The following is a 27,500-nucleotide window of genomic DNA, read 5'->3' as shown; positions in this document are numbered from 1 at the left end:
CAGCGGTGGTGGTGGCAGAAATGGCTGCGTATCTCCATACCAAGAACCTGACGCTGAACCAGCAACTGCAGAACATCTATGAAACGTAAGAGCCGGTTGACTGCCTCGAGAATTGTACACGCTCACGTGTAATACAGATAGTAGACATGTCAAATCAACTTTTTATAACAGGTTAAGTATATCAGATTGGGATCAGTATTCATTTACTCTCCAGGAATTGAAATCATGATCCTGGTATAGTCAGATTTCCTTTATAATTTAACATTTAATTTTGTTATTTCTTATCTTATTTATAAGCTACAGACACCTGAGAGAAATTGCTAGTTGTTATCGCCCACTGTGTTCCAGCTGTGTGTTGTACGTGTCAGTATTTTTAAGGGGTTCACACTAACAAGGGTTATACCGTAGTTTCCCAACTATTAGCCGCGGTTTATACATTAAGTTTTGCTAAATGTCTTCAGCTAGGAGGTTACAGGGCAGTTAATGTGGTATTAATATTTTTTTATTTTTTTTTTACTTGCATAAAACACTTCCCTGCGGTTTATACACAATGCAGCCAATACACAGGAAATTACTGTAAATGTTTCTATTTTTCCTTCAGCTACGGTTACCACATTTCCAAAACCTCCTACGTCATTTGTAATGACCCACCCACAGTGAAGAGAATCTTCACACGCCTTCGAAACTTTGAGGGCGAGAACGTGTATCCGAAGTCTTGTGGGGGATACAAGATTGTGAACGTCCGAGACGTGACCACAGGGTATGACAGCAGCCAACCTGACCAAAAATGTGTAAGTGTCTCACATCAAGTTGGTATTTTGTTGATTGATTGTTTTGCAGTATCACAGCATCATATTCATGGTGCACAAATACATTTGCATTTAGTCCTGTGCCCGGTGCTTTTACACAAAACAACTGAAGTGGCACAATGTAAGCAGTTAGCCAAAAAGTATAGGTGCTCAGGCCTTTGATAATCCTTACAAAAACAGCAGGGCTTCCCATCTTCATTTCCAGTCCACACCCTGCACTGCTGGTGCTTGGGCCCTAAAAACACATTGAAACGAAAACACTTTGTTGTTTCGGTTTCATCTCTTTCTAAGTGCCAGAGGGTGGACTTTTGATAAATAAGTTGAAGTGCACTTCTGTCAGTTCTCCTGCTCCCTTTATTTGCATGGTTCCCTGTAGACTAGCTACACATACCCAGATTATATAAACATGATCTGTTGAAGCTATGTTATCCACAATACTTAGACTGTGTTTGGTAAGGTGATGTTCAGTGAACTAATGAAAGTCTTTCAGTTCTGAATTCAACAAACCATCTGTCCCTGTCTAACTGTAACTAATTGAATATCCTCATGATGCAGTTACTTTTGTACAAATGAAAGTGTCTTGTGTTGGCTGATGAGTTCCTCCCTTCCTACAGGTGCTTCCTGTGACCAAGAGCAGTCAGATGGTCACCTTCACGCTGCAGAACGGCATCGTGGCCACTCTGCGGACCAGTGGGACTGAGCCCAAGATCAAGTTCTACACCGAGTTTTGCGCGCCGCCCGGAAAGAGGTCAGCGCCCCGGGGCGTCTGTGCCACTCCTGCGAAGCTCACGAGAGAGAGAAAGAGAGAGAGGGGGGGTAAAGGAGAGAGAGAGAGAGAGAGAGGGGGTAAAGGAGAGAGAGAGAGAGAGAGAGAGAGAGAGAGAGAGAGAGAGAGAGAGAGAGAGAGAGAGAGAGAGAGAGAGAGAGAGAGAGAGAGAGAGAGAGAGAGAGAGAGAGAGAGAGAGAGAGAGAGAGAGAGAGAGAGAGAGAGAGAGAGAGAGAGCGTGCTCAGAGTCAGTAACTCACTAACATGAAGGCTCTGCTGCAGCTTTGAGAGATGCTGAGTGTAGTGATATGAAGAATAGCAACATCACTTTTCTATTGTATTCTCCTGTTCTATTTTCTCTCTTCATTTCTCTCTTCATTTCTTTTTTTTGCTTTTCCTACCATTGTTTTAGATGGCTACTTTTATGTTGCCATCCCCGTCATATCCTGTTGTTTGTTTAAAAATCTACAAAAAACATTTGCAACATAATATTTATTTTGTTTTGTAGTCTGACTTCTAAGACATTTTTTATACAAAACTTGAATTGTTGTTTTCCTAAGATATGCCAAGTGCTACAGTGTATAAGTTATATCTGCCATTACTGACAAACAAAAGATTTATTTAAGAGTTCCCTCCACTGGAGGGAACCCTCCACATTTGCAGTGGAGTTGAGGAGCAGCACACTCGTGCAGAAGGGCAGGAGTTCAACATGTTTTATATATTTTCTAGTGTGCATCATTCAGTTCCACTGCTACCATTATAGTGTTGTAGTGTGCGGTTCTGCTGACTGTGTAAGTGCAATAACAAGTGTGCATGAGAGCAGAGTGCGTGGAGAAGGAGCAGCCCAGGAACATGAATGCTTGGCTGATACGTGTGGTGCAGCTGGTGCAGTAGTAACATGCAAGGGATTGCACAAAGAGTGGGGGAGGGGGGGGGGCTTTGCACACCATTTTGAGTGCTGTATTCCTGCATGTAAACAGAGTTCTAATGTGTAGTTTTATTCCAATTATATTTATATTAATAATTTCATATTATGTGGGGTTTTTTTTGTTTCTTTTTGCAGTGACATCACAAATCTGGAGGATGAGCTGAAAAAAGTGACATCTGTTCTCGTGGAGGAGTTTCTAGAACCGGACAAGAACAATCTCATTCAACGGCGCGTCTAGAGAGCCGGCGTTGTTGGTCGCAAGCACTCCCCTAGTCTCCCTCCCATCAGGTAGTCCTCGAGCATTGTCTGTAAAGTCTGTGGACGCAATATGAATGTATCGCACTGTGAAAACTCACATTTCACTTTAAGAACTCAGAGTGATCGACAGCTTTTCTTTTGGACATCTGTTTTGCCCATGCTGCTGCTAAACTGACGTTAAGACCCTCGTGCATTAGTGCCCCCCACTATTCAAAGCATGTGCTGTAGCCTGCCATAGTATGTAATGTAATCTACGTATACGTGTCTCCTTGTACAGTTTACCAAGACATTATTTTCTCATGTGTGTTCTATTGTATTTTATGTTCGATGCATTATTAAGCTATTTCATCTGTTCAGTGATCTCATTGTTTGAATAACCCATGTGCTCACTCCATGTTCTCTTGGTGCTCTGGCTTGTATCTTATATATGTACATATGGCTGTGTGCACAGTATGTCCGCACGCGTGGGTATAAATAGCACTTTCATGCCACATGTGTGATGTACGGTGCTGTGTTTGCATTGTGTGGCATTGCACTTATCAGCTCCAGTAGGGGGCGCAGTTCTAGCCCAGAACCCCCCCCCCCTCACCCACACACACACTAGTGTCTAGAAGCGACAATCAGGAGGCTCGCAGTTAGTCTGAATACACCTTCAGTGTCACTGTGAACATACAGGGTAGAATGGAGAATGGACTTTAGAATGGAGGCTTTTCGCTGGCCCTCTGGTGGCAGATATTTGTATTGTTGCATACAAAACAATATCCATTTCATATTGAATGGATTCACAACAGTGATGTAGGTCTCAAAAATGAATGAATGAGCCAGTGAGTGCTGTATATCAAGCACTTAATATACTTAATGTTCTCTTATTTAAAAAAAATGTATTCATTATCCAATTAGCATTATTTACCTATTTAAGTTCAAACACAGCGACAACAAGCCTGCCGCGCCACTACACCTAACGCTTTATGCTTGTCAATAATAGCAGGATTGATCACAGTTAGCGTACCTTGTGTGCAGTGGTCCTGTGGTTCACAACGATATGTGTTCTTCCTGCCTGTCTCCATAGAGACTTAGCTATAATCCATTTCATTGGTCCATGACGCTCCTGTGGTCTGAGTGTATTGTTTTGGTCCTGTGTTTGCGTTCTAAAGCTTTTCCCAGTGCTGTGCTGTCTGTAGAGTAGTTGTATTATTTCCAGTATTGAAGAGCATCACATGCTGCTCTTGTAGCTGTTGTAAAATGCTGAATTCATTTCTTTTTTTTAGTTAAGTCGGTTGTTGTTGTTTTTTTTTATTTTACTGTGACTTGTATCTTTTGATATTCCATTATCAGGAAGTGCTTCATGTTTTTGCGCTTTCCCAGTGTAAACTGATGTAACCACCAAAAACGTTTGTTAATAATGAAATGATGAGTTTAAATTTAATGAAATGGCAAATAATTATTGTAATAAATGAGCAAAAATGATAAAATGGTCTATAAGCATTAAGATAGCTTGCAGAGTATATTTTCAATTATATTTTTGGAAGAAAGATGGGAAAATAAGAATGCAACTACTTTTTTGAAGAGACATGTAAATTCATTGTTGATTTTTTTTTTCAGTTTGAAAGTGGAATATTTATTTTCTGTACAGTAAAACTGTCAATGCCAAATTGCTACATTGTGTTTGCTCCTTTATTGTTTTGAAGTAAAGCTATGAAATCGCAGCTAATGCAATGGTAGTAAATTTTATCAGCACAACACATAACTCCACGTCAAAGTATTTTGTCCAGCAAATAATTCTCTATAATAGGTAATCTGGCAGGCTATGTACCTTGCACATACTGTACAGTGCCTATAAAAAGTCTTCAGCCCCATGCTCAAGTTGACTAAAAATAGGAATTAAAATCTTTTGGAATTGGATCGTAATGCCTTAATTAAAAAAATGAGGAAAATCCAACCTTAAGGACACCAATTTTCTTTGTGAATGAATAATGTATCGTAAATAAATAAATGTTCTTCATTAAAATACAGGTTGCATAAGTATTCATACCCCTATGTTGAATTCTCATAGAGGCAGGCAGATTTGTATTTTTAAAGGCCAGTTATGTCATGGATCCAGGGTACTACACATCCTGATACCCTTGGCCTTTGGAATTAAAAGAAATAACCACACATCATCACATACCCTTTACCATATCTCACGATTGGCATGGAGTACTTTCCATAAGATGATCTCTCAATGCAAATCAAACCAGCTATTAGGATAACTGAAATAAAACCATCCAAATCTAGGCATGTTGAAGGGTATGTGATGATGTGGAGTTATTTTGATTCCATTCACAAAGAAAATTGGTGTCCTTAAAGCAAAACCAATACATTTGTATTCTTTCCTCTGTTCTGTCAGTAGCTAGGATGCAATTCATGAAAATTTGGCACTTCTGGATAAGTTTTTGATTTTTGGCAGGGTGTTAGGTATAGGCCTAAGGTTTTCAAAAATCCATGAAGTTGGGGTGGCCCCCCTAGTGGCAGTTATCCATAAAATCCAAAATGGCCCCCGCCGAAAAGAGAAAAGGTTATATCTCAGCTTCCTTCAGTCTTAAATTGTTGTATAATGTATTTTCTCTACATTGTTTGATACATGGAACCCAATTTTGATATGTTCTTATTTTATGTCAATTTCCATGTTGAATCTAGTATCATAGTCATATTTAACTCATGAAAGTAATTGTGGGTGGATATAATTACTTATATTAACTTAGACTGGCAAACTTCAGGAACACTCAGGAATCAGGTTTATTCTGTTACAAGCAGAGAGGGTAAAAAATGGTCTATGTAGGCCATGGCCTCGGCTGGATCAACCTCTCTCTCTCTCTTCGTCAGTACTCCATCTTCTAGTTCTTACAATGCAAGTTAGTCACTTTTGTATGGGTTAAACAAAGAAAGAATTGGCGGCAAAACAAGCCCACTTGGTTGGTTCTCCAGATGGCATCAGACACACCTACTCACACCTATCTGAATAGCATGAGAATAGATATCTTATATATCAGAAATATCACTTATAGAATGTTCCAAACATTCTCACAATCAAATCATTACAATCCTTGTACTGAGACTATTACAATGATACCAAACATGAATATATTTACATTTCATGACATATGGATTCAGTATAGCAAGGTAACATCCTTTGTCTTTGATCTGATAGCCCTTGGAACCAGTACATTAGCATTTCATTGGGGGAGGGAAGGGTGCCTTTGTTTAATACGAAAAGGGGCCACATGGCTAACTAAAAGTAGTTTTGAAACCCTAAAATAATTGCCATCACTCATAAACTGTCAATATCTCTAAAAAAAATCACATTGCAGTCATATTATATTTTAGTCAAATAACACAAAAAAACAATTCATACTTAAACATAATGTATTTATTCAAAGATTTTTGGTTTCACTCTTCATCATTACAGCCTCCCTCACACTTGCACAATGTGGTACAGCAAAGTCCAGCTCAGTGGCACTTACAGTTGCCCATACAGGCAACCACACAGCCACAGTTGAGGAGGAGTGAGCATCCCTTGCTGGCATCTTCCAGATCGGTCCAATATGGCACCCAGACTTTGGTTCTGTCATTCTATTCCCAACTCCACTCACTGGGGTCTGGAATCTCTGGAGTTTTGGAGAGGGACTGCTTCCAGACAAAAGCTGCAGTGTGCAGGGCACGCTTGCCATGCTGGAATAAGGCATGATGGGTCGGGGAGATTGAATCCAGGGACTTGAGGCCATGAGTGGAAAGAAGCTTTTGGGTTTCATTGACTGACTCGACACCGTAGTTCTTACTATACATGAGTACAGTCCAGCGTTTGAGAACTTGCATGTGCACTGATTCCAGTGTGAGGCTGGTTGGGTCTTGGGTGATCAGAATTCTGGGTAAGCTGCCCACGCAATCCATGCAGTTTTTTTGCCAATTCCATACATTGCTGATACAACGTCACATCCTGTGAACGCATGGAAGAGGGGCAGTGTTTGGCATTTTTGAGGTCCCAGCATTTCTGAGATGTGGTGGATTGGAATATCTTTATATGCCTTCCCTGATCCAAATCCAATCCACAGCTCTGAGAGGCCTGACTCCTGACTCCACATCACTATCTACTGTCCTTAGGTAAGCCTTGATGTGACCCTGTTCGGCATATGACATAAATGTAGCATCATTCGTGTGTCTGCTTCCTCTTCCTGACATGGTGACAATGCAATGCTAACATGGTGACAATGGTGCCACCGAGCTGGACTTTGCTGTACCACATTGTGCAAGTGTGAGGGAGGCTGTACAAATAATGATGAAGAGTGAAACCAAAAATCTTTGAATAAATACATGATGTTTAAGCAAAGTCCTTTTAGGCAAGTCCCTCCACTCGGCGGCCATATTGCAACGCTTTTTGGGCACTCATCGGGCATCCATTTCGGCAGAAATGCGTGTGCGCAAGGCTTCACGACACCAATCTTGCTCCAGCGGCGAGATCACAACACATGATTGGCACGATGTCTTCACAACACACCACATGATTGGCTCAATGTATTCACAACACAGCACATGATTGGCTCAATGTATTCACATGTCAACATTTTGCCGCGGAAGGGGTGTGATTTGCGTAGACAACTGCCGTTACAAACTAAGCTCATGCATTTCTATGGAGGATTTTTTGAGTGCTGTGTCTCCTCATTAGAAAGTCTCTGGTTTAAGTATGAATTGTTTTATTTGTGTTATTTGACTAAAATGTAATATTGATCCTTAACATGATGAAAAGCCTAATATACTGTAACTTTTCACTGTGGCATAGTTCTGAATTTGTGTTTATTTAAGGCCTCAACAATGATCCTTTTGGTCACAACATGTGATTTTTGACACTATAGTGATAGTGACCTGTCCAATCAACAAAGAAAAGCATACCTTGGAGGTAAAAATATGGGTATAGGGACCTGAGTAATATTTCAATGTGACTTTTTCAGAGATATTGACAGTTTATGAGCTAAATATGACTATGATACTAGATTCAACATAGAAATTGACTTAAAATAAGAACATATAAAAATTGGATTCCTTGTATCAAACAAAGTAGAGAAAAAAAAACATTATACAACAATTTAAGACTAAATAAGCTGAGATATAATCTTTTCTCTTTTTGGCAGGGGCCATTTTGGATTTTATGGATAACTGCCACTAGGTGGGCCACCCCAACTTGTATCCATGGATTTTTGAAAACCTTAGGCCCATACCTAACACCCTGCCAAAAATCAAAAACTTATCCAGAAGTGCCAAATTTTCATGAATTGCATCCTAGCTACTGACAGAACATGAAAGAATACAAATGTATTGGTTTTGCTGCAATACCTAACACTAGAATCTTGGCGCAAGACTTTTGCACAGCACTGTTATATGTTGTGTTTATGCAATATACAGTGCCTATATAAATTCTTCAGCCCCATGCTAAAGTTGACTAAAAAGAGGAAAAATCGATTATTTTATCCAGCTTATCCAGAAGTGCCCAATCTTCATGATTTTTCACATATTCCTTCCCAGCTACAGACATAATGTTGCTTCGTATCTTTTTTTTAAAATAAATAATATTTAGTATCCATTGTTATTTTATATTGGCACCGATGTCTGGTTCATCCTTCACAAAAGTAATCTGCAAGATTACAACAACAACCCTTTCAACATAGGCATGTGAAACGACAATGTTTTGTTGTGAGATTGCTCTGAGCATAAATTCCTTCACACCCGTTAGGGCGTTTTGCACCAAATTGCTTATCTTGTTAGTATATCTGCGGGCAAATGATTCACACTTACAGATTTTATGTGGGGGTCCTGCCAGATGCAATATTCATGAATAAAAACAAAAGCGAAAGGGCAAGGTGAGAACTGCAGTCATGTGAATAGCTGGCTATAAGGGACACTGGGTGGCTCAGGACAGTTAGAACTCCGTTCATTCAAGAGAACAGGGCCTTGAGATGAAACTGTGCCGCTTAAAGTCTTACATTAGCCGGTTAACCTTTAGGCCAACTGGGTTCTTAAAATACCACGTATTATCTTGCAGACACGAAATGCTAACCAATTAGTGATCTTTAAAAGGCGAATAAAGGTGATGATTAATTGATGCTGAACTTATAATGTTGAGCCAAATGGTTAACAGAGACAGCTGATGCACTTCGCGCATCTGCACAACTATATGCATGATAGCACATTCAGCTTGAGCACATCCAGAGCCGTATATAGAGAGCACATCGTTCTTAGAGCGTCATCTTGTGGAATTTAAACAATCATGCAGCACTCGGTCATCCGGGTATGCTGAGAAGCAGGGATGCAGCGGAAGGAACCAAAACACACAGGCGGCATGTTGTGAGTGAGAACGAGCAGGAGCGTTTTCTCAAAAGAATATCTAGTGATAACACAGCACGTGTTTGTGTAACACAATACTTCCTCAAATAACTGACTACTCAAGTTGGAGCTTCTGCGCATGGCAGGCTTATCCAATGTGACGACACACCTGTCCACACACCCCCCACCTATGATCAGACCAGAGACCACCATACTAGCCTACTAAACTTTGCCTTATCTTTCCACATAATCGAACCGTGAGGGTCAGTCTAGGATGGTAAGTACTCTTCTGTCTTCTGTTTGCATTGGCATAAAAAGAGTATTGTCCTAGAAGGAGTTTTTTTCGTGAATAAAAGAAAGTTGCATGGGAAAACAAAAAGAGGAAGAAACGCAGAGCACGCTGGCCAAACAAGGACGTTTCCCAAACCTGGACTTGCGTGCGCGTGGGTATAACATTACTAACGTAAGGTGAAAGAAGTAGGCCTATAGCAATTCTTAATTTCTTGTTGATCCCTGCGCCATCTCTGTCCATATCATAACCCCGGCGGAAACCAGCATGTTTAATGTTAAAGTTATTTCGGAAGAACAATGCACATGGAGACGCTGGTACAATAACCATAGCTGAGTTTGCAAGACGGCCAGACTGAACCAGTTGTTGATGTTTACTGTCAGGAGGCTACAAATTGGCTACTATGTTCAGACCGTATTGTTGTGATAGGCCTTTGTATTATCTAATTAAGTCTTTCGTTAGCCTATTTGGATTGAAGACTATGCATAATCAAATAATGCAGTTTATCTGAGATTAATAGTCTCGGATAGCTTTGGTCTTGGCAAAGGTTTTATGCGTAATTATAATGGATTAGATGTTGTAATGTTTTGATATTCTTATGACTTTTTCATGACGTTTAATGATGTTTAATAGATGACTACATTTGTACATACTGTTTACAAAAACAACTGCAGTCATGGGACAAAAAATGCAGTTATACTGCAGTTTATCTGAAGTACAGTGTAATACAATAATGTGGTTGCATCCAAAATATTGCATTGGATATTGAAAATAATTCCTCTAAAACTGCAGTTTTGATACTCAGAAAACTGTAGTTTTGACAGTTGAAGTAGTGCATTTTTTTTTGTAAGGGTAGTTTAGTACAGTACAGCGATGACTGAACTTGAATTACTTTGATGATAGATAGATAGATAGATACTTTATTGATCCCCAAGGGGAAATTCCAGATGTTCAGTCAATACACAGCTGTAAAATACTAATGTGTTAGTCGGTCGATCATCTCTTACCACGTTGTCAGTTTGACAGAATGATGAAATGTTCATTTGTTTTGTTTCCAGAGTTAACATGGTGAAAGGATACCAAAGAAAAAGGCGTAGAGGGCGCCCAGTGCAGGGGGCAGTGCCAAAAGCTGCACAGCATGTTGTGTCGCATAAGAAAAGAAAAATGGACACAGCCAAGGACTTCAGCACCAATTATCACACAATTACCCACCTCTGTGACCACATCTCAGTGCATGAAATTCAAGCAGTGGAGGACAATCCTACCTACAGAGAAGGCCATGCTGCAAAAAGGCTAGAGTTGAGTTGTGATCTGGAAAAGGAACTGGCCTCCTGCATTTTCACTGCCGCCAGTAATTACTTTGGTCTTTCTCCAGAGAAAGTCAGGCGATTGGCTTACCAGTTTGCAGTGAAACACCAACAACCGGTGCCTTCATCATGGCAGAAGGACAAGCTGGCGAGTGAGGACTGGCTCTCTGCTTTCCTAAAGCAGCACCCCACCCTGCCCATGAGCAGCTCTCATGCTAGTGCACCAGCTGGGTCATGTGGCTTCAACAAAAACAATGTTCACCTGTTTTTCCGGAACCTGGATGATGTGCTGAAGAGACATCGCTTTGGACCCGAAGCTATGTGGTACATGGATGAAACTGGGGTCACCGCAGGCGAAAAACCGCTCAGGGTGGGAACGAGGAGGGACTTCCAGAAGGAGGCGGCCATAACCTCTGCTGAGCAGAGTTGCCTGGTTACCGTGGCGTGTTCCATCTCTGCTACTGGGATCGCAATTCCACCTTACTTTGATTTCCCGAGAAGAACATTTAGGCAGGACCTTCTCACGTCTGCCCCTGTCGACAGTGGTGGGGGTTGGCTGCGGGAGGAACAATTTCTTGACTTCCTGAGGCATTTTGTTCGACATTCAAAATGTTCCCCTGAGAAGCCTTGTGTCCTACTGACGGACAATCATGGGTCATACCTGTCCATTGAAACCCTTCATTTTGCTATAGGAAATGGCATCGTGTGGATGCCATTTCCCCCAGACAGCCCCCACCTGTTGCTTCCCATGGAGAGGTATGTCTATGGGCCCATTAAAACACACATAAACGCAGCCATTGATGGCTGGCTACTTGCTAGTCCTCGAAAAACAATGACACTTCATGATGTCACAGGAATCATTAGCAGAGTTATGCCTCTGGCCACTACCTCATATAACATCATGGACGGCTTTAAGGCCTGTGCTGTCTTCCCGCTAAATCCGGACATTTTCACTGATTCTTACAGTGAACCCGCGTCCATCCACAATGGTGGTGGATGCAGCCGTGACACTCAAAACCACACGTGCATTTCTGTAGCTCAAGATGGGCAAGGCAGCACCAGCAGCACTCATGATCTGCAAGACTGTTATCATTCCCCAGACATTTCAGTACGGTCTCACATTCCTACTCCGGGCCCTTCAACTGCAGGGAATGGCCAGACAACGGGTCATCTCAAATCTCCAGAATCATCAGACGAAGATGAAGGTTTCTGCCAGGTGTGTAGGGAGCCTTTTCCACACAGCAACTCCGAGGTGGTGTGTCTGCAGTGTGCGTTGTGCAGAAGGTGGGGGAAGGGCAATGACGTGGACCTCTCTCTCGTTATCTCCCCTGTCAGCGAACCACTGGATGATCTTGAAGCAGCTCACAATACTGAGGGTGCCGCCCATGATTTCATTGATTTGTCACCTACACGCAGCATCCAAAACCACTCCCACTCCCTGACTGCGGATCACTTCAGTACAACTTCTGTGACCCAGCTGCAGAATGTTCTGGAACCTGTCCACACTTCTGAACTTACTAACACTCATGATATCAACGACGACACTCATGATTTACATGACCATGCCCCCACAGACCCCGCACCGACCCACAGTGATCAGAACCACATCGACTCTGCGTCAGATCCCACTGAGAGTGTAGAGAGCAGCCCTGACCACATCGCCTCAGCATGCACCAATGGAACGCCACACCACCCCCACAACACTATAGTGTACAGCCATACTGTTGACAACCACGCCCACAAAGACTTGGCACCAGCCCCCGATGAACAAGACCACACCCACAAAGACTTGGCACCCATCCTCAATGATCAAGACCACACACTAAAAGACTTGGCACCCATCCTCAATGATCAAGACCACACACTAAAAGACTTGGCACCCATCCTCAATGATCAACACCACATACTAAAAGACTTGGCACCCATCGTAAATGATCAAGACCACACACTAAAAGACTTGGCACCCATCCTCAATGATCAAGACCACACCCACAAAGAATTGGCACCCACCCCAAACGTACAAGACCACACCCACAAAGATGTGGTACCCACCACAAATATACAAGAACACACCCACAACAGTGTTGTCTCCGCACTCAATGAACAAGGCCACACCCACAAATACTTGGCAGCCATTTTAAATTTTCAAGACCACATCCACATTGACTCAGTGCCCATGCTAAATGGGCAAGACCACATCCACATTGACTCAGTGCCCATGCTAAATGGGCAAGAGCCAATCCATGAAACTCATGAAGAAGAGCAACTCCATTCTGCTCCAGATGTTTCAGAAAGTCCGCCGCACAGTCCAACTCCAGAACTGTTGACGCCACCTAGTGGCCAAACGCCACGTGGTCTCGACTCAGAATCATCCGATGAAGATGACGGCTTCTGCCAGGTGTGTAGGGAGCCTTTTCCACACAGCAACTCCGAGGTGGTGTGTCTGCAGTGTGTGTTGCGCAGGAAGTGGGGACAGGGTGATGACGTGGACCTCTCTCTCGTTATTCCCCCTGTCACTGAGCCACAGGATGACCTTCAACCTGTCCAAGATGCAAGAGCTACCACCGACAGTAGCCAGAAGCACATCCAGGACCCCCAGATGCACACTCTCAGTGTTTCATCACCCACTGACAGTGTCCAAAACCACTTCCACTGCACACTAGAGCTCACCGGTGATTTGGAAAACGACCCCAATCACAGTGGCTCAGCAGTCACTAATGGGACCCAAAGCCACACCCACAACACAACCATATCCACTCATAATGTCGAAAACCACATCCCCAACAAAACAGTACCCACTCATAATGACATAAGCCACACCCTCAACACAACAGTACCCACTCATAATGACATAAGCCACACCCTCAACACAACAGTACCCACTCATAATGACATAAGCATAACCCTCAACACAACAGTACCCACCCACAATGATGAAAGCCACACCCCCAACACAACAGTACCCACTCATGACATAAGCCACACCCTCAACACAACAGTACCAACTCATAATGACATAGGCCACATCCTCAACACAACAGTATCCTCCCATGGTGTTGAAAACCACACCCCCAGCACAACCATATCCACTCATAATGATGAAAGCCATACCCTTAACACAACACCATCCACCCACTGTGTTGAAAACCACACCCATAAAGACTTGGAGACCACCCATGGTGTAAAAGGCCACACTCATTCTGACTCAGTGCCCAGAGTTAACGTACAAGACCACGGCCATGACGCTCATGAAGAGAAACAACGTTCCGCTCCAGGTGTTCCAGAACATCCGCCCAGTCCGACTCCAGGCCCGTCGACAGCTCCAGGTGGTCTCGACTCAGAATCATCCGATGAAGATGATGGTTTGTGCCAGGTGTGTAGGGAGCCTTTTGCACACAGCAACTCGGAGGTGGTGTGTCTGCAGTGTGTGTTGCGCAGGAAGTGGGGACAGAGTGGGTTATATATGTAAAAGCAAAGATTTTTTTCTAAAGTTTTTAAAGTTTTTAAAATGTCACTTTTTTTATTACTTCTTTTGTAGCCTATACTGTTTATTGACTGTGTTTCCTTTAACAACATTGATACATTACCAGACTGTACTGGAGGTGAAATTTGACACACCAGCCAATGAATGTGAATTATTTGTATTGTCATTTTGAAAGGACCAATGAATAGCCTAGTTGCTAAGGCTTTCCAGGCAAAGTTGAACATTTTGTTGAAGAGTTTCATTTAGATGAATGTTAACAACTTGCTCTCTTGAATAGTAGACTGCACTGGGACATTCCATGTCAACACACATTCAGGTCATTTTTTAATGTTCTGCTGGTCAAAACACAATACGTAATTTTTTAAGTTGGTATATGTTTAATATATTTGTTCACAAATGGACAGAATTAAGACAAATCTCTGTTTTTCCACAATGTTTCCACAAATCCCCCCCCCACACACACACACTCATTGTTCCAGCTTCCCTGTGTGGTGCTTTTCCAAAAATACATTGATGATTTTTTTTGTATTTTTCTCCCCTTCAGTTTCTTTCTAAACAATTTCCCTTAAATCTTTAGATCATGTTATAGCCCTATTGAACAAAATGCTAAAGAATTATAATAAAAGTTTTAATACTAATCTGAATGTGTTTTTATTTATTAGTATAATGGCAACTAATAACAAAGTGAAACAAAGGAAACACTTAAATAAAACAAACTAAATGTTCCCAGAGTGCAAATAAAATCAAAAGGAATGTCTTTTGTTTTTTGCTTGACATTATGCCCATTAATGGTATTCAGAAAATCCCATCTGAGAACAAATATGTGCCATTAATTGTAAGACCAGCTGGTGTTGTTGGGCTTCAGGGTGCCCAAGCCAAAATCCAATTGGACAAGGAGAAGTCACATGGTATGCCTGCTGCTTCTGACCTTTAACCTAACCCAACCCCCTCTTTAACTTGTGGGGGGTTGGAGATTTTAAATGGAACATTTCAGTATTTTACTTGAATGAACATAGTATTCAATGGACGACAATACGTTTCTGATTTCATGTCTACTCTAGAGTCTAAATCTAGTCAGTCAAACAACAAAAAGGTATCTTGCAAATAAGGGACAAAAATCTTGACAGTACACCGTTTTCTTTCACAACTTTTATTGGCCTGTTATAGGCTATATCAAATATTCAGGCTTATCGAAAATAAAAACTATGTAACAGTACACACTCATGTTTAGGTCATAATGGAAATGGAATTAGAATAAATAAAAATAATATCTTTGTCCAACACATAAAGGCACAGAGTGGGGTCACATATCTTTACAAAAGAATAGCCCAGCAGAAATGATTTCTATTTACATTATTTATCTAATCTAAAAAATGTGCTACTTAGGATAAGTACTATTTAACTTAACATGATGTATGAATTTTCTTCTCTAAAACGCATTGACTACACATCTCAGAATAAAATATAAATTGTAACGTTAAATAGTAACCAAAAAGTGAATTCCCGCTCAACCAGTCAAAATAGATTTTGAATTTACCGCCCAATGAGATGCATCATGGGAAACCAGCCATTTTCCCTTCAAAAGTGTTCCTCACTTCCATTGTGTGAACCCAGTAAATAGTGACAAGAACAGAGTGAGGAGCTTCTTCGGTTTGTTTCCTATTTTGACAAGTAAGTCCAACTTTCTCTGAATTTTAACTTGTAACTTTATCAATAATAATTATTAGCACACAATAATTAATTAGAAATGAAATTACAGTTGTTTCAGTTGACTACAGCTACTAAAAGAAATAAACTAAAACGACCGCTGGAAAGGCTGGTGGGAAACAGCCGTGGTGCAAGACAAAATTTCCGCTCTTCAGGAGGTACTTGCCCACTTGCTGGGGTTAAACGCGGTCGCAGAGTGCACGTGCTCGAAAATACTAACATCCACTGTTATCTTCGAAGTCTTCTCTTTCATGTTTGACTGCGTGGAACGATTTTTAGTGTAAGAAAAAATTGTATTTTCGAAGGTTTCGTCGACCTCATATGGGAGTTTTAGCTCTTCCCGTTTACACACACATCTGCAGCCTCCATCTTGTCATCAGAGGGGGGGCGGGGAGATGGTCAACGCTGAATGCTATTCGCTCAGAGGTTCACATCTCCCGCCCCACTGTCGTTCCGATTGGGGTTTGTTTCGAAGACTGAGATGTATTTGTGTACATAGACATTGCAACACTGCCCGAAGACAGACCGACGTCTGATCGATTAATGATCTTTCTCTGCTGGTGGAAGTGTAAAAAAAAAAAAAAAAAAAAAAAGTTACTTTATCTTTAAATAACTAAGTAAATACAAGCAAATATATTATTCCTTAAACTTACACTAACTCTTTATATAAAACCAACAGTTCTGCCAGCACTAACTTAATTTATTTTAGTAAATATAATCATTTGAAATATCTAGAAGTGTTAATTATGTTGCCACTCACCTGTTGCAGGTGAACTCAAGACGCCATGGCCCGTACCAAGCAGACTGCCCGTAAATCTACAGGAGGTAAGGCTCCACGTAAACAGCTGGCCACCAAAGCTGCCCGCAAGAGTGCCCCTTCCACTGGTGGAGTGAAGAAGCCCCATCGTTACAGGTGAGCATCACAAAGAACACGACCAGGGGTGCGTTTCCCAGAAGCATAGTTGCTAACCTGTTAGCAACTTAGTTGGTTGGCAATGGGAAATTGCATTGCAACCAACAAAGTTGCTAACTGAGTTAGCAACTATGCTTTTGGGAAACGCACCCCAGTAAAGTAGAAGATGACATTGTGGCCAGGCAGTGTGTCTATGCTGTCATAATAACCCATTTCCTTTTCCTCCTCCTTCACCACAAGGCCCGGAACTGTGGCTCTGCGTGAGATCCGTCGGTACCAGAAGTCCACTGAGCTGCTGATCCGCAAGCTGCCCTTCCAGCGCCTGGTGAGAGAAATCGCCCAGGACTTCAAGACGGACCTGCGTTTCCAGAGTGCGGCCATTGGAGCTCTGCAGGTAAAACACACACACATAACGCATTGGAGCTCTGCAGGTAATACACGCACACACACACATAACGCATTGGAGCTCTGCAGGTAATACGTGCACACATAACGCATTGGAGCTCTGCAGGTCAGTCACTCGGTCTGCCTACCTGTTATCCTATTAAATAGTTTCAATTATCTGGGGTGTGTTGCTGAAAGCATTTTTGACGCACCATCACTTGACTGACAGACCATCATTTTCAACTATGTGTCTCTATGGTTACTATGGTAGTTCCACAATAACGCTCTCAGGAAACACTGTCCTGCATGAGTACGTTTTTCAATGTCCTGTCCTCACCTCACCTTTTTACCCATGTGCTTTGCAGGAGGCCAGCGAAGCATACCTGGTGGGCCTGTTTGAGGACACCAACCTGTGCGCCATCCATGCCAAGCGTGTCACCATCATGCCCAAAGACATCCAGCTGGCACGCCGCATCCGCGGGGAGCGTGCTTAAATGCATCTCCCTCCTCCTCCGCCTCCTCCTCCCTGCCCTTCTCTCCTATGACCAGTCCGTCTCTCCCCCTCTTTCTTAAGTATTTTCTAGAGTAACAATGATTATGGAAAAAAAGAATTAAATGTGTAGTCTTGTCTCCTCATAGTGCTCTTGCCAGCAAAGTTTTAGGGGTACTCTTTTTGTCTATGTACTAGCTTATTGCGCATCGCACAAACCCACTTAAAGAAATGGGTCACTGTGTGACTTTATTCCATGTGCTAGTGAAGGTACATGAGCCTCTGTATAGTGTGGACATGGTCTTTGGTTATGCACGAGGGTCTCAAATCCGAACACGGCGCTAAAGACATCAAGTGTAATTTCCTTTATTTCTTTTTTTTGATATTCATAACAGGACGAGCATTTCCGCAGAAAAAGATGGATTGGAGCGGTGACATCAGATAGTCTGTTGTGGGGGTAGTAGGAGGGTTAGAAGTTAGAGGAAACTAGTTCCTTCTCAGGGTGCTGGATCCCCAAAAGGCTGCTGATTCTGCAACAGTTCTGGGCCGGGTTCTGATCCGACCCGCCTCGGATCAAGCAGGTCCGGTCCAGATCTGTTTTCAGTCTCTGTTGCATTCTGGGAAAATACCCGCCTATGCCCAAAACAAACGAGACTAGGAGACATGTGCGTGTGTTTCTCTACTGATCACTTTGGGTGAGCATTTGTTTTGTTTGTTTCAAATGAAGTGCTTTATTACTATTTTTTGGTATCGTTGTTTGGTTTGATTAGTCTTTTCTTTTTAATCTCCAGCATTTAAGAATCTTATTACATGCAAGGTGTTCCTTTTTGACCATAAGAACATTTATATGTATGGAAACAACTGCAAACTGTACTTTATATTGTGGAAAGGGAATGATTTTTAATCTCCTTTTGTAGTAGACTTTGTTGGAAATAATAAAAGTATCAGTAAATGATTCATCCTTATATGTAGCACTGGTGTATTCATACAAAAAAAAAAGTTTTATTCCTGATGGCTACTCGATTATCTTCCCTTTTATCCAGATTACAAGTTTTGGTATTTCGTCTCAGGTTGGTTTGAAACCTTTTATTTTTAAACTGTTCACTTTTTTTTAAGTTGTCATTAAAAAATGTTATATTCTGATGTTTCATGCAGATGGAATAATAAATTGATGTTACTCAACGTTTGTTTCACTGTTTATTCAAGAGTTGACAAATGATTGGTATCTGTTACGAATATTTCAATAAACCGAAAAATAATACAACACACTCCAATGTGCACCGTAACATGTAAGAACTTTTTTTATTAAGGTGCCAACAATGTGTCGCCACACTAATCAGTCAACTGCAGTAAAGTTGTGCTTGTATAGTTCGTTTGTAATAATCATAGACTACATAAACCTCATGTCATGAATGTGACTAAATCGTATTTGCAAAACTGTTCAGAACAGACCCTTCTTCTCCCAGACCACTTTTTCTGTGACTCGACGCTGCTCGCGAACAATGTAACACCCATTGTTGGAGAACTCGAGGCGGTCTGCGCACTTCATTACAAACTAACTTCAAATGTTGCCAATTTTACAATGATGCAAATAATTGTTACTCTTAAGTGTCAGTTATTCGTAGTTTGATACAAGTTTGCCGATGTAAACCCATGTCGCCAGAAGAACTCGCTAGCTCCCGTGTTGCATTATGGGAAATAAATGATTGACACGGCAGCCATGTTCCCGCTGGACTTCTCGCTTTTGTGGGTACTACGTGATAAATAGACGTCCAGATAAACGGAATAACAAGAAGACACTCAAAAATCACTTTTCCGCACAGGTAATGCATTGTATTTGAGCTTAAACAGTAAATAACATATTTGAGAAAAAAATGTTATAATTTAGCTTTTTAAATGTTAGTAACATGCAATTTATAGCATTACAAAAGGTGGGAAACAGAATCGGTGAAACGACCTAACCAGAATAGCTGTTTTCAAGCCTCCGGTCGGGGAAAAAATCATTTCGAAAAGATGCTGCGCTTCACTCGGTCTAAATTCTGTTGTTTTGCTGTAATTCTGGGTTTGAAATCAGTTTTTCTATTCTTTAGGATGTCCTCTTCGACAACAAGTTAGTTTTTCCTCGATACATAGCCCAGTAAACTTGTAAATTACAAAGTTGTAACGATTGTCGCTGGCTTTTCAGCTACACTTTCTGCCGAAATGCGTATCAAACATCCGCCATCATGATCGCAGGATTGTGGGCGGGGCAATCGCAATGTTGCCAACAGTGAACTAGAGACTTTAATCCCGCCTCCTGCGGGATCTCTTCTCTGGTTGGCTAATATGCATGTGTACAGTCTTTTTTTCATTGGGCGTGGACACCCTTAGACAATGATTGATAACATCGTTGTATTTTTTTTTCATTGGGTGACGCATTACATAGAAATACTCATAATAATATCCGTCTGAAAATGAGGACGTAGCAGCTGTGTATTTTTTTTACGCAGGTAATTGAGTAATGTCTGAAATGTTACTGAAATATATAGTGTTATAATTTCATATAACCTAAACAGCTGTATTATATTTAATTCCAAAACTGCTATTATCTTCAAATTAATCTCAGTTGAACTTTCCAAGTAATGTGTTTATTGTTGCATCTCACCTGTAGGAATCCTAAGGTGCCATGGCCCGTACCAAGCAGACTGCCCGTAAATCCACCGGAGGTAAGGCTCCTCGTAAACAGCTGGCCACCAAAGCTGCCCGCAAGAGTGCCCCTTCCACTGGTGGAGTGAAGAAGCCCCATCGTTACAGGTGAGACTCTTAAATCACCCCAACTGATAAAGTGGTAGCACTAGGTGGTTATAAGATTTCAGTGTTGCCAAGAGGAAAAGGCAACAACAGACTCACTCCAATTAGTTGTAGTCCACTGAGCAATTAACAGAATACTGTCCTCTCATCCATCATGTTGTTGGCTGCCATTTACTGTTTCTGGATTGAGACCTGCTAAATTAATTGATTAATGCCAGTAGCCTGTGTCCTATCCTATTAGCCTGATAATTAGGATTTCTGAATGAAAAGTAGATGTTTGTGTTCTTCCTTTGTGTAAGACACGCACAATGGATACATCTTTGTGATTTGTCTCCAGTTCTTTTGAATGATTTTTGTTGATCCTTCTCATTATGAATTTTGCTTATTATAGTAGGTTTTGACTCTCACAACAGTAAAAATGTCACACACCACTTTAGCTCTTTTAAACAAAAGAGTGGTGGTGGTGAGCAAAAGACCAATGGCAGTTATTATAATGTGTGCGGGGCTGATATACCATCTTCCTCTTTTCCTGTGAACCCCCAAGGCCCGGAACTGTGGCTCTGCGTGAGATCCGTCGGTACCAGAAGTCCACTGAGCTGCTGATCCGCAAGCTGCCCTTCCAGCGCCTGGTGAGAGAAATCGCCCAGGACTTCAAGACGGACCTGCGTTTCCAGAGTGCGGCCATTGGAGCTCTGCAGGTAATACACACACGCACACACACACACACACACACACACGCACACATAACGCATTGGAGCTCTGCGAGTAATACACGCACACACATACGCACACGCACACACACACACACACACACATACGCACACACATACGCACATACGCACACACACACATACGCACACACACACATACGCACACACACACACATACTGTACGCACACACACACACATACGCACACACACACACATACGCACACACATACGCACACATAACGCATTGGAGCTCTGCAGGCAATACACACACACACACATACGCACACGCACACACACATACGCACACACACACACACACGCACACATAACGCATGTGCATTCTTGGTCCGTATCAAATCAGACAGAATCCAGAAAAATAGTCACACCGTCACAGACCGTCTCAGATTTTGCAGAAGTTTGTCTACATAAAGTTTAGGTCCCAAAACTTAACACCTGTAAAATATTTTTGTTCAGTTATTTATTTATTTTTTTGCCCTTGATTTTGCACTCTCAAAAATGCTTTATCTCGGAAGCCATGTTAGGGCATTATTATTTTAAAAAGTGGTATACCAAACTTTGTAGGATGGAAGACAAGGCTCTAGGTTCGGAACAAAGTGCTAAAAGAGTTATATTGGCACTTTGTACACTAAATGCTCATACTAGCTACCGTACAACCTCCCCTTGTTTTATCTTTAATATATTCATGCCCATTATCGACATGTTAATGCAACATTGTATTTAAGACAAAGTGATGATTGATACCAAATGGGTACAAAAAAAGCTAGTTTCATGCTAAAGACAAGGTTTGAACCAATCAGAGACAGTGCAGCAATAACCTTGTCTGATTTGACATGGAAATGACCCAACTACCAATAGAGGAGAACCAAGATAAAGGGAAGAGCATGTTATTTTGGCAATCCACAAGTGGGGCTGCATTGTTTCTAATGAGTGTGTAGCACCAGTCTGACCCAGGTAATGTCAGACCACTAACATCATTTTTACTTCTGAATTGACACATTGTCATTGGAGGATAGGTTTGAAAGTCTGCATTCAGTGGCATAGGTTTCTAATGCTGGTGTGTGTGTGTGTGTGTGTGTATGTGTATTGTGTTTGTGTGTTTCTGCAGGAGGCCAGCGAAGCATACCTGGTGGGCCTGTTTGAGGACACCAACCTGTGCGCCATCCATGCCAAGCGTGTCACCATCATGCCCAAAGACATCCAGCTGGCACGCCGCATCCGCGGGGAGCGTGCTTAAGCAGCCCCCCCCCCCCCCCCCCCTCTCGCACCCTACTCTGTCTGTTGCCCCCCTCTTCCTCTGTTCAATCCATCTTCCCCCTCCTTTTCTGTCTTTTGTAGTTGTAGTGTTAATGGTGATTATTATACACAAGAATAAAGTGTGTAGTTGTGTGTCTCTCTCGTAGTGCTCTCGGCAGCAGACTTTTTACGGTACTCTTTTGTGCATGTACCAGCATGTGTTGCTGATCAGGTCCACATAGACACCCACGCCCACAACGGCAGGTCTTTTGCCCCTCGTAACTTTCAGAACGCTTGCTATAGCTGACTTCTCTGATGTTGAGAGGGGTTGAGGGCAGATTTTCACAGGTTGGATGTGCGTTTTGTTTCTTCTAAGGTTCTAAGAATCTTCTCTAACAAGGTTCTAAGAATCTTCTCTAACAAGGTTCTAAGAATCCTCTCTAACAAGTCAGGGGGGTTCAGGACTCATCTGCTTCAGGAGTAGAAACATCTTCTGCAGGGTGCTAGAAAATAGTCTGGATTTCTTAACCTTACCAGAACACATGTCATGTCACAGCCGTATATGAAGTCTTTTGTTGCTGTGAGTGTGTGTGTGTGTCTGTGTGAATGTCAGATCAGCAGCACACATTTTATTCAGAGTCAGAGCATCTCTTGAGCAATTGTTTATTTTATTGCAATATTGACAATTACTGTTATTACATTGGTGTGTGATTCCTGTTTTTGATATAAAGTACATGCACGGGCTCCTTTCATGATAACCCAAAACATATGGAAAGGAAAGAGATGGAGCAAATTTCAAAAGATAAGATTTTTTACCATTTTTTGACAAAGAATAAAAAAATAAAAAAAATCAAGTTGTCTTTATTTTCCGAAAAGACAACATCTGAATAATCTTGGCCATCATAGGGAGAGCAATAGCTTCATTCCCTGTCGAATTTGACAATACTTTGCCTATTCTCCTCTCTTTCCAACCTTTAATTCGGTGGTGAAATAATTTGTGTTGCCAGATCATGCATCCTGAAATGCCAGGCTTGTGAAAGGGCGATGTGTCTGTCCTCTCCACTTAGTTCCCCGCTCTCCCCAAGCCCCTTCTCTGCTCTGTGTGGTCAGAAGAAGTCCGTAGGGCATGTGGTATCCCAACGTGCGGATTAAGCGGAGAGATGTCACCATGTGCAGTGTGTTGAGATGAAGAAAGTTACTTTCTTCAGTTTGAGGTGTTATGGCTAGGGCCTCAGAGATCACTTTTTTCCTGTACTTTGTCTTTGTTCCACTAGATCCTGAATTACTCAGGTTGACGTGACAACCTTTTTATCTAATAACTTTAATATTTTATCTGAATTTGATGATTTTTAATTTTGTTTTGTTTTGGTTTTGTTTTCTTTTGTTTGGGGAAATGTTCCAATGTTTAAAAAAAGCTGATCTTTGTTCATTCAAAAATTCTCATAAAAGATAGAAAATAAATGGATGTCACACAGTGGGCTTTGTATTTCATCCTTATGTGTTTTCTGCAAACCAGACTGATCCAGGTTTAGAGTTCTAATAATAATATAATAATAAGCTTTATTTGTATAACACCTTTCATACACAGAATGCAGCTCAAAGTGCTTTACATTTGGAGCATGTAACACAATAATTGAGTCAGTCAGTCACTATCAATCACTTTCAATTTCAAAAGATATAATTTTTTACCATTTTTTGACAAAGAATAAGAATTCTCTCAGAGTTCTGTCTCTTTTTCTGTCTTGGTGTGTAGAGGATTTGTGGGGCTACTCACAGCTAAACAGTAAGACACCAGAGGAGCTACCAACACGCACGTCTGAACACACATTATGAAAAGTTAGTTAGCCTCTGCTAAATGAGTAAATGCAAATGTAATATACATGTTTGAGGATCTGGCCACCACGATAAAAGGTAAACTGCTGCTAGACCAAATTGCTAACAACATTTAAAAAAAAAAAGAACTATGAGCTGAACTATAAAGAGCTGTTTAAAGTATATGAGTATATCCACTAAAGAAGTTTAGAAAACTATCCTAAAATGATTACTTGTCCACATGGGCGGATTATGAACTTTCGGGCCCCTGGGCCCAGGTGTATTAAGGGCCCCCCACTCATTTTCGTATATGTGGGAGGGGGGGTTTGGGCGTCCTGGTAGGCCCGTGCAGTAATCCATCCCTGCTTGTCCAAAGTAATGAAAAGTGATCATCCTATTCATTTGACAAGGAGTCACACCGTTCCAATCTAGCTGGAAAGTCTCCATGGATTTCAATCACAGCTACCACTCAATTACTTAATAATATGAAAGGCATTTTCTCAGGATGCAGGCCAAATAGAAGCTTTTAAACATGGATGGGAGTAGACAATTGTTGCAACTATATTAATGTATCCATACACACATCACATGAAGTTTTATTAGGCTACCAACAGGGTTGTGCACAATTCGAATTGCAATTCTGCTTCCTGTTTGCTACCTCAATTGAAATGCAAGTGGAATTCAAGAATTGAATTGGAATTTAACAGCCAGATTCAATTAAATTCTGGAATTTTGCACAAGCCTGGCTACCAATCACTGACTTAATTGGGCAGGTACACTCAAGAGAATACAGCCCACAATAGCAATGTAACTAGAGCACATTATGAAAAGTTATTTGGTGACCCAGGACTTAAAATACCAATTCAAACATATTTTATGCATCAGCCTTTCCCAATTTTGTTCTTTTTTTTGTTTGTTTGTTATAGACTAAACCAAAAGCACACTTCATTGACTATGAATGTGTATCCGAAGTAGAGGTATCCTGCAGTGAGATCATGAGCCGACTACTATCAGACTTTAGCTATCTTTAGCCTATCCCGCATGCGTTTGGGGACCAAAGTTTAGCCTATCTCGCATGCGTAACGTGCATGTCATATCAATTTTCGCTAGAGTGCGCTCGTGTACTGTGCTTAAACTAAGATGCGGCTTGTGAATGGGGCTTGCATGTCTGGTGAAAAGCCCAGAGTGTGAGGCAACGGCGAACTAAGGCCTACACTTGATTATACTGTAGCCGTTCGTTCAGTGAGTACCATTTTATTTTGTTTTGTTTTAAAAAAAGGCTTGCTAATAGACAAATAAAAACACCCCGGCTACCTTAATGTGAAAAAATTTGATTGGCCTAGTCGACCGTTGCCCATAGGTCTGCAAGGGCTAGACTGTAAGGAAGCCGGGGTAGATAGCCTACCAGCAGTTTAAATTTGTCCTCTCATAATGTGCAACAATTTAAACAAATTCCAAATTTGAATGCGCAACATTTGAGATTCAGATATCTTTGGCGACTGCCAAATGGAAACATTTTACATAACCAAGTAGGCTACAACAATTAGTTGACAATACCGTCGCTAGGGAGGGTAAAGCAATAGGTCTATGAGTCTGGCCTACAAATAAGATTCACCTGAGATGTCTTCTGGAAGCTTATGACAGGAGATCTAATGGCTGTCTGCCCGTGGAAAAGCCTGTTAGACTACTTCACAGGGCGTGTCGGCATCACAAAACGGAACGCTAAAAAGAAAGAAAAACGTAAAAAACAAAAAAAAATCAAAAGGTGCTGCCTAGGCCACTTGACATTGAGCTAGAGAGGTTAGAGAGCTAACAATGTTGGACTATTGCATCAGACATGCAATAACATTTATGTCAGCAGCAGCGCAGTGAGGCACATTGTTTATTTTCTCCGCCCTCTCCCATATCAGTTTTAGAAACGTAAGGGCTGAGCTACACCAGGCGTGTAACTGAAGCGTTCCGTTCGCGTTCCGTCTGCTGCAACAATTAGCTTCCATTATGATCAATGGAAGTAGCTACACCAGTAGCAATAGACCATTCATCTAAAATGGATTTTATGCGTCGCGAACGGAACGCTTCAGTTACGCGCCTGGTGTAGCTCATACCTAAGGCTACATTCAAATGTGGAATAATTCATAGGATAGGCTATGGCTTTTGTAGCACTATATTATTGAACCACTTAGGACTATGGTGCATACAAACAACAAAGCGACAATTATTTTGACATAACTTCAACAACAATTTACTGCCCCCCCCCCCCCCCATCCCCGCAGGTGTAGGCCTACCAGCACATCGTATGAGACGTCTGCTCTTGCTGCCTGTAGGCTACGCTAATAATATATTTTTGCGCTCAGAAATAGCTCCCGCAAGTATGCTAGTTTCCACTCGTAGTGACCTTCTAATCTACAGACCGGATAAATGTCTTGCTCAATTACTGACCTGATGTCACTCTAACTGACTCTCACCTGAGACACACGATTACCCCTGCACATGGCTGTGAACAGAACCCATGAGTGACAACACAGGACCAGCAATATGTTCATTCTCATTTTCAGAACGACCTTATTTGTAGAACACACACACATATACATAATATAAAAACAAAATAAATTACCAAGAATCTATCTGTTTAAAAGTCACTTTATTTTTCATCACAAAAATAGCAGGTCGGAATTATAGTCAGAACATTTTCAAATTAAGACATGCATGATTAAAAAAAAAAAATAGTAGTTTGCCTTTGTGGTTGCACTGCAGTCTAATAAAAACTAAAATATAAAATAAAAAAGCGACCCATCTTACCTCCACACAGATATTCTACGCTCTTGTGTCAGTACAATTTAAAAGCATACAAGCATATTATACATTCAGTAAAGATGTCCACCTATGGACTCACAGAGAGACTAAGGTGTCCTGGGTATGTTTAGAATGTTATAACTCTGTTCCTCATCGCTAGCAAGGGTCTAAAATGCTTGAATGGATAATAAATGTTATACTTGATATGCGTGAGTTCTAACAAGGCCTCTGCAGGCCTTATAGCCTTCATTTGACAACAGCGAATGTTGTGTTCTACTTTGTTTGTGGGAAAGCAACAACGTCTTAAGGAATGTAACAATATCACAACAATGTAAAGCAATATGCGCTACTGTAAGAATTAATATGAAGAAAATAATATAGAAAATGTGTGTTACTCTGAAAAATGTAGCCTACTATAAAAAAATAAAAAAAGACTTTCAAATGCAGTGTCCAT

General features: G+C 41.4%; 4 protein-coding genes and 1 long non-coding RNA gene across 6 annotated transcripts in view; 4 read left to right on the top strand and 1 right to left on the bottom strand.

The window, feature by feature from the left end:
- pgm2l1 (phosphoglucomutase 2-like 1) overlaps positions 1-4,419 on the top strand; it is a 20,746-nt gene extending 16,327 nt beyond the window's left edge. For both annotated transcript variants that reach the window (XM_076282908.1, XM_076282907.1), the window contains exons 12-15: positions 1-85; positions 602-791; positions 1,424-1,557; positions 2,639-4,419. The exon at positions 1-85 is cut by the window's left edge and continues 45 nt beyond it. In XM_076282908.1, the coding sequence (XP_076139023.1) occupies positions 1-85; positions 602-791; positions 1,424-1,557; positions 2,639-2,741 (512 nt within the window). In that variant the 3' untranslated portion in view covers positions 2,742-4,419. The remainder of the gene's footprint in view (positions 86-601; positions 792-1,423; positions 1,558-2,638) is intronic.
- Positions 4,420-9,290: 4,871 nt separating this feature from the next.
- LOC143122105 (uncharacterized) lies at positions 9,291-14,824 on the top strand. Its single transcript, XM_076282906.1, has 2 exons — positions 9,291-9,389; positions 10,460-14,824. Exon 2 carries the CDS (start codon positions 10,467-10,469, stop codon positions 14,175-14,177), a length of 3,711 nt encoding a protein of 1,236 aa, XP_076139021.1. The 5' UTR covers positions 9,291-9,389; positions 10,460-10,466; the 3' UTR covers positions 14,178-14,824.
- A 949-nt stretch (positions 14,825-15,773) lies between these two features.
- Positions 15,774-18,868, top strand: LOC143122102 (histone H3.3A). The gene is made up of 4 exons (XM_076282904.1): positions 15,774-15,863; positions 16,669-16,812; positions 17,053-17,206; positions 17,562-18,868. Exons 2-4 carry the CDS (start codon positions 16,685-16,687, stop codon positions 17,688-17,690), a joined length of 411 nt encoding a protein of 136 aa, XP_076139019.1. The 5' UTR covers positions 15,774-15,863; positions 16,669-16,684; the 3' UTR covers positions 17,691-18,868.
- On the bottom strand, positions 16,666-17,057 carry LOC143122104 (uncharacterized). The gene is made up of 2 exons (XR_012986595.1): positions 16,963-17,057; positions 16,666-16,869 (listed from the first exon to the last, which is right to left on the bottom strand). It is a non-coding gene; the product is annotated as an uncharacterized LOC143122104 (long non-coding RNA).
- A 482-nt stretch (positions 18,869-19,350) lies between the features above and the next one.
- On the top strand, positions 19,351-23,915 carry LOC143122103 (histone H3.3A). Its single transcript, XM_076282905.1, has 4 exons — positions 19,351-19,509; positions 20,337-20,479; positions 21,021-21,174; positions 22,314-23,915. The coding sequence occupies exons 2-4, from the start codon at positions 20,352-20,354 to the stop codon at positions 22,440-22,442; spliced, it is 411 nt and encodes a 136-aa protein (XP_076139020.1). The 5' UTR covers positions 19,351-19,509; positions 20,337-20,351; the 3' UTR covers positions 22,443-23,915.
- The last annotated feature ends 3,585 nt before the right edge of the window (positions 23,916-27,500 follow it).

The sequence above is a fragment of the Alosa pseudoharengus genome, unplaced genomic scaffold, assembly GCF_046254945.1.
Source record: "Alosa pseudoharengus isolate Yale_2024_CS ecotype anadromous, Long Island Sound unplaced genomic scaffold, YU_APseudo_1.1 YU_APseudo_1.1_scf_13, whole genome shotgun sequence".
NCBI classification, from domain to species: domain Eukaryota; kingdom Metazoa; phylum Chordata; class Actinopteri; order Clupeiformes; family Clupeidae; genus Alosa; species Alosa pseudoharengus.
This window is presented reverse-complemented; position numbering and strand designations above follow the sequence as displayed.

Coding starts and splice junctions, on each gene's coding strand:
- LOC143122103 (XM_076282905.1), top strand. CDS start 20,352: ATGGCCCGTACCAAGCAGACTGCCCGTAAATCCACCGGAGGTAAGGCT. Junction 20,480..21,020: donor AAGAAGCCCCATCGTTACAG/GTGAGACTCTTA, acceptor TGAACCCCCAAG/GCCCGGAACTGTGGCTCTGC. Junction 21,175..22,313: donor CGGCCATTGGAGCTCTGCAG/GTAATACACACA, acceptor GTGTTTCTGCAG/GAGGCCAGCGAAGCATACCT.
- LOC143122102 (XM_076282904.1), top strand. CDS start 16,685: ATGGCCCGTACCAAGCAGACTGCCCGTAAATCTACAGGAGGTAAGGCT. Junction 16,813..17,052: donor AAGAAGCCCCATCGTTACAG/GTGAGCATCACA, acceptor CTTCACCACAAG/GCCCGGAACTGTGGCTCTGC. Junction 17,207..17,561: donor CGGCCATTGGAGCTCTGCAG/GTAAAACACACA, acceptor TGTGCTTTGCAG/GAGGCCAGCGAAGCATACCT.
- LOC143122105 (XM_076282906.1), top strand. CDS start 10,467: ATGGTGAAAGGATACCAAAGAAAAAGGCGTAGAGGGCGCCCAGTGCAG.